Source organism: Zea mays, chromosome 10, assembly GCF_902167145.1.
Source record: "Zea mays cultivar B73 chromosome 10, Zm-B73-REFERENCE-NAM-5.0, whole genome shotgun sequence".
Taxonomy (NCBI): domain Eukaryota; kingdom Viridiplantae; phylum Streptophyta; class Magnoliopsida; order Poales; family Poaceae; genus Zea; species Zea mays.
Genome location: NC_050105.1, coordinates 53,586,936 through 53,598,042, shown reverse-complemented (window position 1 = coordinate 53,598,042; position 11,107 = coordinate 53,586,936). Strand labels below are relative to the sequence as shown.

The window sequence follows — 11,107 nt, the reverse complement described above, 5'->3', positions numbered from 1 at the left end:
GGTCGATTCCGGTCGGTACCGCAGCTTGCTGTGAGAGCCTAACGGTTAATTCACACTAATTAGCATATGATGCATTTTGTAGCTCATAGTACAGAGATTAGCAGTAGTAATATACTACTCCAATACTTATTATTTGACTAGATATGTGATCGTGCGTTGCCACGAAGCGGGAGAACTGCCTCTAGACTATAAATATAATTTTTGTTTATTTATAAACATTAAGATATGTGTGGTTTAATAGTTAGCCCCAAATTTCTAAAACAGAAGAGGGCTGTGGGTTCAAAGGGCTTGTTTTGCACTATTTTTGCGGATGCTAGACATGGGAAATATGAAGTCGTGATAGCAACAGCTGTCCGCGTTAGGTTATAATAGAGACGTAAGCGAGAGAGGCTCGATCCCTCTCCAAACGCAACGGGCTTGCGGCCCGTGGTTCATTAAAAGACCCCACATGGCATGGGCTCGATCGACGAACACCGTGCTGGCAAATGGCAGATTCCTGGCTCGATCCCCCGCCAACAAGTCAAGGCAGCATGCAACACCTCTAACATGAATTTAATGCACAAATCAGGTCAAACCTTGCAGCCTCTACTATGCTACTGCAACTAAAAAAATAAAGCAATGTGCTCTTTTTTTCAATTTTCCTCTATTTTTAATCATTTTCTTCTAGAAAATAGAAATTGGCACTGTAGGCAGTACCGCAGTAGCCACCACTGGTAGTGTTTTCTGAACTAGCTATTGCACTTGCACTGCAGTTCTCTCTCTATAAAACCCTCCTAGTGGACGCCATGAGGCTTTACTCTAGAGTCTCTAGTGCATGGAGCATGTAGTACAGAAGTAGCAACCAGCCAAGCTACTCTCCACGGAAGCTCTACTATCATCAAGCTCAACCAGCTAGCCACTGTGTGTGAGCTCATTTCTAGACACGTACCACAGTGTGTGCTATTGTGACGCAGTGGATGCGTGCTAGAAAGTCCGTGTGTGGCTGTGTGTGCATTGCTTCGACCGAGGCAGTACTGGTCATACCGTACCTTTCTTGGATCTGAAGCTCAGAAGAAGCTAGGGTTCTCTCATCAGGTTACAAGGTATGTACTGCATGATCTGATACCACCCTTCACTCACTTAGCTTATCGGAGATCGAGTTCATAATTGCTACGATGATGTTTGCAGGCTAATTAACCTGAGGTAAGAAACTGAAGATCTAGACATCAGCAGCTGGTGCAGCTAGTAGCAGCAAGCAGCCAGGCACCGTCACTTCACTAGCACAGCCTAAGAACTTCGAAAGGCCAGCCAGGGCAGGCTGTGTTGTTGTCGGGAGCAGCACCAATAAACGGTTGCGCCTCCGATCGAGAGCCCACACACTGATCGGGAGATCGGCCGCTACGGCGCTATACCTCTAACTGCCGGGCGCGAACTACGTGCATCCATGGCGCCGCCGAGCTCGTGGTGGGGCGGCGAGGACCAGGACGGCACGCCGGTGGTGGTGAAGATGGACAACCCCTACTCCCTGGTGGAGATCGACGGGCTCGGCGTGCCGCCCGCCGACAAGGCCCGGGGCAAGAACGCAAAGCAGTTCACGTGGGTGCTGCTGCTGCGCGCGCACCGCGCCGTGGGCTGCGTGGCCTGGCTCGCGGGAGGGTTCTGGGGCGTCCTGGGCGCCGTGAACCGGCGCGTGCGCCGCAGCCGCGACGCGGACGACGAGCCGGACGCCGAGGCCTCGGGCCGCGGCCGCGCCATGCTGCGGTTTCTGCGCGCGTTCCTGCTGCTCTCCCTCGCCATGCTGGCCTTCGAGACCGTGGCCCACCTTAAGGGCTGGCAGTTCCCGCAGCACCTGCCGGGGAACCTACAGGAGCTGGAGGAGCAGCTGCAGCACCTCCCCGAGCACCTGCGGCACCTCCCCGAGAACCTGCGCCAGCTGCCGGACCACCTCCGCATGCCGGAGCGGCAGGAGATCCAGGGCTGGCTGCACCGGGCGTACGTGGCCTGGCTGGAGTTCCGCGTCGACTACATCGCCTGGGCCATCCAGAAGCTGTCCAGCTTCTGCATCCTGCTCTTCATGGTGCAGTCCGTGGACCGGATCGTGCAGTGCCTCGCGTGCTTCTGGATCAAGATCCGCGGCATCAAGCCGCGTGTCCCCGCGTCCGGCGGCAAGCCCCGTGGAACTACTGGAAGGAAGAGCGCGGATGCCGAGAACGGTTTCGCCGATGGCGACGCCGACGGCTACTTCCCCATGGTGCTCGTCCAGATGCCCATGTGCAACGAGAAAGAGGTCAGTAGCTAGTAGCACAAGAAAACTCACAGTTCGATACACCAGTCGATCGGTGCTTCTTACGACGTGACATGAAGGAGGGACGGATGAATCAAACATGTTATGCATGCAGGTGTACGAGACGTCCATCTCGCACGTGTGCCAGATCGACTGGCCGCGGGATCGGCTTCTGATCCAGGTGCTGGACGACTCGGACGACGAGGTGTGCCGGATGCTGATCAAGGCGGAGGTGACCAAGTGGAGCCAGCGCGGCGTCAACGTCATCTACCGCCACCGCCTCTCGCGCACAGGCTACAAGGCCGGCAACCTCAAGTCCGCCATGGCCTGCGACTACGTCAAGGACTACGAGTTCGTCGCCATCTTCGACGCCGACTTCCAGCCCAACCCGGACTTCCTCAAGCTCACCGTGCCACACTTCAAGGTGAGACGTATTCTACAGACTACACTAGAACTTTATAGCTCATCAGTCATCACATTCACATCCACATCTCAACGTCGTCGGCGCAAGTAAGTATATATATTTATATGGTGCGGCGGCGTGGCTATATATATACTGCAAACATATAGTTGTGATGTGCGCTTCTAGTAGCTAGATTGATCGAGATTCATGTAAACTATTCCATAAAACATTGTGATCTGTAACTCGGTTTATGACCCTAATTAAAGCAACGACACTACTCATTCTAGTCAGTAGGTTTAGCTCATTTCTCAGTGGAGGAAAAACCAAATAGGTACGGTGACATGAAACACCAGCTTGTACGTACGTCCAAATCTCAGATTCTCGGTTGACTTAGGCCATTGGTTGGTGCACACAATATATTAATGACAAAAGAATGGACACCTTAATGACCGGCCTGGATCGTAGGACCTAATACAGTATCTTAATAATCTAGATCTCGATGATATGGTACTGAGACAAATTAATAGTCTTATCTTTGACAAATCTCCAAACGTCCCGATCCATGCATGCATGGGCCGCGCGCTGACTAAACCTAACCTACGGCTTCCAACGGTGCAGGAGAACCCGGAGCTTGGTCTGGTCCAGGCTCGTTGGAGCTTCGTGAACAAGGACGAGAACCTGCTGACGCGGCTGCAGAACATCAACCTGTGCTTCCACTTCGAGGTCGAGCAGCAGGTGAATGGCGTCTACCTCAACTTCTTCGGCTTCAACGGCACCGCCGGCGTGTGGCGCATCAAGGCGCTGGAGGACTCGGGCGGCTGGATGGAGCGCACCACCGTCGAGGACATGGACATCGCCGTCCGCGCGCACCTCAACGGCTGGAAGTTCATCTTCCTCAACGACGTCAAGGTACTATATACTATTGTCCATCTCATGCTGTGGTTAGACATTGCAATCGAGTTGTAACACATGCATATATATGTGCAGGTCCTCTGCGAGCTGCCGGAGTCTTATCAGGCTTACAGGAAGCAGCAGCACAGGTGGCACTCCGGCCCCATGCAGCTTTTCCGCCTCTGCATCCCGGCCGTCTTCAGGTCCAAGGTAACGATGAGCATCCAACGTAACAACCAATTAGCATGCATGTGTGCAGATCGATCCACTACTATTTGTTTTTAGGAGTTGAAATAAACGAATGCATGTCATGCGTGCACTCACGCAGATCCCGTTCTGGAAGAAGGCGAACCTGGTGATGCTTTTCTTCCTGCTGCGGAAGCTGGTGCTGCCCTTCTACTCCTTCACGCTCTTCTGCGTGATCCTGCCGCTCACCATGTTCGTGCCAGAGGCGGAGCTGCCCATCTGGGTCATCTGCTACATCCCCGTGCTCATGTCCCTCCTCAACATCCTGCCGGCGCCCAAGTCCTTCCCGTTCGTCATCCCCTACCTCCTCTTCGAGAACACCATGTCCGTCACCAAGTTCAACGCCATGGTGTCCGGGCTATTCCAGCTGGGGAGCTCCTACGAGTGGATCGTCACCAAGAAGGCGGGCCGCACCTCGTCCGCGTCCGATATCCTAGCGCTCGCCGAGGCCGACTCCCACGCGCCGCTGCCGCCGCCGGCCAAGCTCGTGCGCCGGGTCTCGGAGGGTGGCCTCCAGGAGTGGAGCAGGCTCAGGGAGCAGGAGACCGCCGAGTGGGCCAACAAGGAGGAAGCTGCTGCGGCTCTGGCCGCCGCTGCGCCGGCCACGCCCAAGATGACCAGGAAGACCAAGAAGCCCAACCGGATCTTCAAGAAGGAGCTCGCGCTTGCGTGCCTCCTCCTCACGGCCGCCACACGGAGCCTGCTCTCCAAGCAGGGGCTGCACTTCTACTTCCTGCTCTTCCAGGGCGTCACGTTCCTCGCCGTCGGCCTCGACCTTATCGGCGAGCAGGTCAGCTAGCCGCCGCCACCGCAAGAATAAACTTTTAAATAGCGGCCGGGTCGCCATGCACGGCCTGCTGGCCACATATGCACAGGCAGTCTTACATGCATGCGTGCTGGTGTAACCATTACCATCGAAGGCACAACTTCGATTGACGGATCAGATTAATATTTAGACTTTCTTCTCTTAATTTTATCCTTTTGATATTTTTTTTTGTTCAGAGATCAAAGAATATGTGTGGTGAACTCTATTTTTCCTTGCTCTAGCTAGTGCTTCTTCGTTGCTACTACGTACTAGGGGAGGGAATCGGGTTGTTCATTGCATTCACATATCAGCACTACTGATCTATGTATTCAGTAGCCTCTTGTTTTCTTTCAACAGTACATTATGATCTATATGGTGTAACAAATACATGTCAATGGATAAATCAATCTTGTATGCTTTCAAATGTCCACGAGTTAGTTCCATCATGTCTCGTTGCTAAGGACATAACATGTACAATTATCTATTTCGTGCAAGTGTACAATCATATCATTCAGAACATCCAATTTATATCCAACGATATACTATTTTTGTATTTTTTATCCTTCCAATATAGGGCATGGAGAAAAATAGATGAAGGGTGATATGGGAGGGTAGAAATATTAAAACAGCAGATCATTGGATCTAGATTGTTTGATTGCCACATTTACACCAAATGAGCGATTGCATAAAATATGTTCCTTTAGTTTTTAACTCATTTTGAAGGTTTTCAGAACTTCGACCAACAATTTATCCAGAGGGAACCGAAACCCCGCTTTCATGAAGCTTCTGTAAACCACCACTTCGTCAGCTTCGGGAAGAGGAACATTATTCTCCCCTCCGGCCCTCACGATTGAGATATCATGAAAATACCTCCCCCTCATTGCATCGATCTGCCCTTGTTTAATAGTTGATTTTCCGAAGACAATATGACTTGGTCTCCAGGGCCGATCTTCGGTATCTTCATTTCCACTTTCTACATCGAAACTTTCACTATCGCTGGAGTTTTCAGATATTCCAGCCAACATCTCACACTACAAGAAACTGATAAATGTTCGTGGGTAAAACTAAGAACGTGGGTACCGACGTTCTTACATGAGTTAAGTTCGTGGGTGTAGTTAAAAGCGTGGGTACCCACGTTCTAAAATTAAGTTCGTGGGCCCTAGCCAAAACCGTCGAACTTAACTCATTAGGAACGTGGGTACCCACGTTCTTAATTTAAGTTCGTGGGCCAACTGAACCCCGTCGAACTTAACCCAAAACACCTAAATCCCTAACCCGCGCCGCCCCGAGCCTCTCTCTCACCAGCTCTCTCTCACCAGCCCTTTCCCACCCACCGCGCCGCCACCACAACACCGGCCGCCGAACACCGACCCCGCCTGCACAGCACTGCGCCACCGCCGCCAGCTCGCCAAATCCCTTCCTCGGCTAGCTGCCCCGCAGGCAAAGCTCACTGCGCCGCCGCCCCACATCCAAAGCTGACCGCGCCGCCGCCATCACCTCGCCGCCGCAAGGCCGCCCAAGCTCGTCCTCCGCGGTCGCATCGTCCTCCGCGGTCGGCAGTCGTCCTCCGCCGCAAGGCCACCCAAGCTCGGATCGCCTTTATTCCTCCTCCATCGTCCTCCGCGGTCGCCAGTGGTGGCACCGCCTCTGTTCTCCGCGGGCGTGGCCGCCTGACCCCCCCCCCCCCCCCCCCCCCCCCCCCCGCGACATCAACGGCAACCTAGTCGCGCCACCTCCATCGCCAGTCACGCCATCCATCGCCAGTCGCCGCCTCCTGCCATGAGTCACCTGTTGTATCACCTGTATTTCCCCATACTGCTCTCCAACCTCTGTATGCTTGTAGCAACCCGACCAATGTTTGGTTTTGAGTCAATGTTGTAATCATCGCTGCTGTCGACACTTCCAGTGTTAGTCTATACATCGCTGTTGATAGCATCACTGTTTGCAACAAATCCATAGTTGGATTTATTTCACATTAGCATCGACAGTGTCATTGCTCTTATCACTTCCACTGATCAGTTTTATGTCCACACACTTGGCATTATCAGCACTACTAACAATTTTAGTGCTGGATTTACACTATTAAATACTTGTTTGTGTTTAATATCAATATATCCAGACTCCGGCAATGGGCTAGATTGAAACTGAGTTCTACCTGATTGCTTTATTAGTTATGCTACTAAGTTAGTGGCTTTATTAGTTATGCTACTATGTTTTTGCTTGTTCAGCTGTTGGGATTTGGGTTACTTATGGTACAAGCTCTCCTATATTCTAGTACAGTAAAGTAAAAAGTCTGTCTCCAAGCCTGTTTCTGTAGTTGTATGGTCTCCACCAAAAAAGCACTGCAGACTTGGTTCCTGTCTACAATTTAGCCAAGTTTTCAAACCGAAGCGCATCTTGGTAAATTAATTAGCAACGATATGCTTGATGTGTCAGTTTTCCACCCTCTGCAGTTTTAACTCTTGTGCCACTTTTCTAGGAAAGCTTTGTAGGAAACCCAGTTGGATGCACTATACTTTGTTTTGATTATATATTTTAGTGAAAAACAAAACTCCGAATGCCAAAAACTGTCTTGTCTTCACTTCATTTGCAATGGCAAATTTCTTGCACCCCATGTTGGTGCATCATAACAACAGTGTGGTTTATCTTGCTGGATTGAATTTCTTGAACTTACTCTGTTTCTGACTTTCTGTTACTTCCCTTTGCTACTTCTTTCCATACATGTAGCATATTTTAAGTCGTAGCTTTAGTTGAGTGCATTTTTTGTGACGAATCTTTTTTATCTGTCACCATCCTACACAATAGTGAACCAATATCATAATAAGGCAAACTAAAAATAACCAAATTTCAGATCTGAGGTAGTGTGATACTAGTTAGTAGTTACTACCTTTTGTGTGCTCTCTTTGTTGCATGGGTGTTGTTTCTTCATTTGAATTCAGAAGTTGCAGATGTCCTAAAGTAAGAATAGGAAGAAAAAAACTTGCAGCTGCGTATAGTTATTTTTCTGGGTGGCTGGGTACTGGGTAGCAGGGCGTATAGTTATGTTTTGTTCTATGCAAAGTTTCTCCAAATTTCTAAGGTAGTTAGTGTCATACTGAATTTGATATATCCTTGTTTCCTTGCACTGGTTGCCCGACATCAAGTGGACTCAATGTGAGGCCAGCTTCTTACTTTTGAATGTTAACAAACGCATAAATTTTAACACAAGCAGCAAGCAACACCCCACCTCCTTGCATTGACTGTTGCATTTTTTATGAAACCTAAAGTCGCGTTTCCATCTAATTGTAGGCCCTTTTGACTCTAGTCTCCGGTCTCTCTCTCCACTCTAACTACAGCCGGCACGCGTCTCCTCGACCATCACCACCTTGACGGTCTCCGTGAAGGTATTTTTCTTCTTTCTTTGATGCATATTATTAGAATTAGTTTGTTAGTTAAAATATGATGCATGATTTTTGGCTAGTTGTTACAATTGATGCATAATTTCTTGTTCATTGTAAATTAATCAATGTTAGGTTCAATGTTTGGTTAAATGTTTTTTATGTCTAGTGATCCTTCCTAATAGAAGAAGGGCTTAATGATGTTTATTTACACATTTTTTATTTATGTTTGTATGCTTAATGATGTTTATTTACACGTTTTTTATTTACGTTTATATGCTTAATTATGTTTATTTACACATTTTTTATACATCGGGTTATTTAGTTTTGGAAATGGATGACAATAGAAGAAGGGTGATGTATGATGGATTCAATAGCGTGACTCTAGGTCACTCAAAGGAATGGGTTAGGGTTGCAAAACAATTCGTGGATCTCGCATTTTCCGGTGGACCTCGTGTGGTGAAGTGTCCGTGTACCAAGTGTCGGAATTTTAAGTATGTGAGAAAGATCGAAGAACTGGAGCATCACCTTTGCAAGAATGGGTTTATGCCTAACTATCTTGTGTGGCGCTCACATGGAGAAGTAGAGCAGAATATCACAGAGTCAGAAATAATTGATGATGATGAGGAGGATCGGATGGATGACTTGGTGGCTAATATTAGTAGAGAGTATCCAACATTGGCCTCAGAACAGGCTACACCAGATGAAGTGCAGGAGTTTTATAAGCTTCTTCACGCGTCAGAGGAAAAAGTGCATGACGACACCACTGTGACCGTGTTGCAGGTGGTTACACGTCTTATGGCAATGAAGGCAAAGTATAACTTCTCGAATAATTGCTATAACGATATAATCAATCTGATTATTGATCTCATCCCATCGAACCATAAGATGCCAAAAGACTTATACCAGTCTAAAAAGATTGTGTCCGGTCTTGGGATGAAGTATAAGAAGATTGATGTGTGCGAATATAATTGCATGTTGTTCTGGAAGGAATATGAAGCGGCCACCCATTGTCAAAAATGCGGTAAATCAAGATATGCGGAGGTACTAAAAGAGGATGGAGCTACTTTTGCTACAAAAGTGGCAGTTAAACAGCTTCGATATATGCCCATCACTCCTAGGCTTAAACATCTGTTTTTAACCCTAGAAACTACGAAGCTAATGTTGTGGCATAAGGAAGGAGAACGTGAGATCCAAGACCCAAACATTATGATGCATCCATCAGATGGCGATGCTTGGAAGGCTCTGGATCGTTTTGACCCAGAATTTGCAAGAGACGCTAGGAGTGTTCGTCTAGGCTTGTCCACTGATGGTTTCACTCCTTACGACAACAGTTCAACTTCATACTCTTGTTGGCCGGTTTTCATCATGCCCTACAACCCCCTCCCAACAAATGCATGAAAGAAGGGTTCATATTTCTTGCCCTTATTATTCCAGGGCCTAAACGTCCTGGAAAGAAGATCAATGTATTCATGCAACCGTTGATTGAAGAGTTCAAAGAGCTATGGGTAGGGGTAAAGGCTTATGATGGTCATCTAAAATGTGAATTTATCTTGCGTGCTGTATATTTGTGGTCAATTCATGATTTGCCTGCATATGGTATTTGGTCTGGCTGGTGTGTCCACGGTCGATTGTGTTGTCCCATATGCATGGGGGACACACAAGCATATCGATTGGAGCATGGTAAAAAGGTCTCATTCTTTGATTGTCATCGACGGTTTCTTCCATCCAATCACTTGTTTCGAAATGATACGAAGTCATTTAGAAGAGGCATAAAAGTTAAAGACGGTCCACCAAAACGTTTAATGGGTGAAGATATCATGATACAACACCGTGCCCTTCAAAGGGCTGCAGAAGGTCATGAGTTTGAAGGCTATGGTCAAGATCACAACTGGACTCATATTTGTTTTCTCTGGGAACTTCCGTATGCGAAGGTATTGATTTTACCACACAACATAGATTTGATGCACCAAGAGCGCAATGTTGCTGAAAGCATCATAAGCATGTGTCTAAACATTAAGGGTAAAACAAAAGGCAACATCAATGCTAGGAAAGATTTAGCTAATCTTTGCGATCGCCCTAGCCTTGAGGTCAAATTAAATCCTAATGGAAAGGAGAGGACACCATGAGCTCCATACTGTCTAAAGCCGGAAGAGCGAAAAGAAGTATTTCGATGGTTGAAAATGTTGAAGTTTCCAGACCGCTATGCAGCCAACATAAAACGTATTGTTAACCTCGACACTAATAAATTAAATGGTTTGAAGGCTCACGATTACCATATTTTGATGGAAAGACTTATGCCGGTAATGTTCTGTGGCTATTTGAAGCCTCCTCTGTGGAAGATGATTGCTGAACTTAGTTACATATATAGACATATATGTGCTAAGCATATCTCAAAGAAATTGATGATTCAATTTGAGAAACAAATCGCGGTGCTTGTATGCAAGATGGAAAAAGTATTTCCGCCTGGATTTATGAATGTGATGCAACATTTGCTAGTGCACTTACCTTATGAAGCATTGGTAGGAGAACCAGTGCAGTTCCGATGGATGTATAGTCAAGAAAGAGAATTGAAAAAACTTAGAGCTACTGTGCAGAACAAAGCAAGGGTTGAGGGGTGTATCGCAGAGGCCTTTGCAGCTAAAGAGATCACAATCTTCTCAAGTCAGTATTTATCACACACTAACAACATGAATGCTCAGTCAACACGGTATCATACTGAAGAAGAAGGTCCTTCGACCGACCTTAGTGTTTTTCTCTGGAAGGGGAAAGGGGTCGGGGCTTCTACTGCACATTATGTTGACATAAGAGAGCGTAATTTCACCATGCTCTACTTGTACACCAACATGGAGGAACTTGATCCATACTTTGAAATGTTTGATTCCATATATTTAGCTGGCCACAAACCTACACCAAAGGCACTGGATAATCTACGTATGAAAGGGATGGACGGAGGTCCATGTTTCGTTGAATGGTTCCACGAGCATGTAATTATCTCTTTATAATTTTCCTTTGTGTACTTAGTTTGCACATACGACTTGCTATTTACCTATATCTTTTTTCTGCTCTATGTAGTGTAAGAAACTTGACTCTCTAGTCTCGGATGATTTGCGACAGATATC

At 47.5% G+C, this 11,107-nt stretch overlaps 1 protein-coding gene across 1 annotated transcript; it reads left to right on the top strand.

Annotated features, from left to right (window-relative positions):
* Positions 1 to 779: 779 nt before the first annotated feature.
* LOC103641084 (probable xyloglucan glycosyltransferase 3) lies at positions 780 to 5,032 on the top strand. Its single transcript, XM_008664469.4, has 6 exons — positions 780 to 1,082; positions 1,168 to 2,266; positions 2,379 to 2,687; positions 3,285 to 3,575; positions 3,654 to 3,767; positions 3,886 to 5,032. The coding sequence occupies exons 2-6, from the start codon at positions 1,424 to 1,426 to the stop codon at positions 4,600 to 4,602; spliced, it is 2,274 nt and encodes a 757-aa protein (XP_008662691.2). The 5' UTR covers positions 780 to 1,082; positions 1,168 to 1,423; the 3' UTR covers positions 4,603 to 5,032.
* The last annotated feature ends 6,075 nt before the right edge of the window (positions 5,033 to 11,107 follow it).

Bases quoted from the DNA above. Each gene is read 5' to 3' on its own strand.
- LOC103641084 (XM_008664469.4), top strand. From the start codon at position 1,424: ATGGCGCCGCCGAGCTCGTGGTGGGGCGGCGAGGACCAGGACGGCACG. The intron at 2,267-2,378 runs GTCAGTAGCTAG...TTATGCATGCAG, and splicing joins CCATGTGCAACGAGAAAGAG to GTGTACGAGACGTCCATCTC. The intron at 2,688-3,284 runs GTGAGACGTATT...CCAACGGTGCAG, and splicing joins TCACCGTGCCACACTTCAAG to GAGAACCCGGAGCTTGGTCT.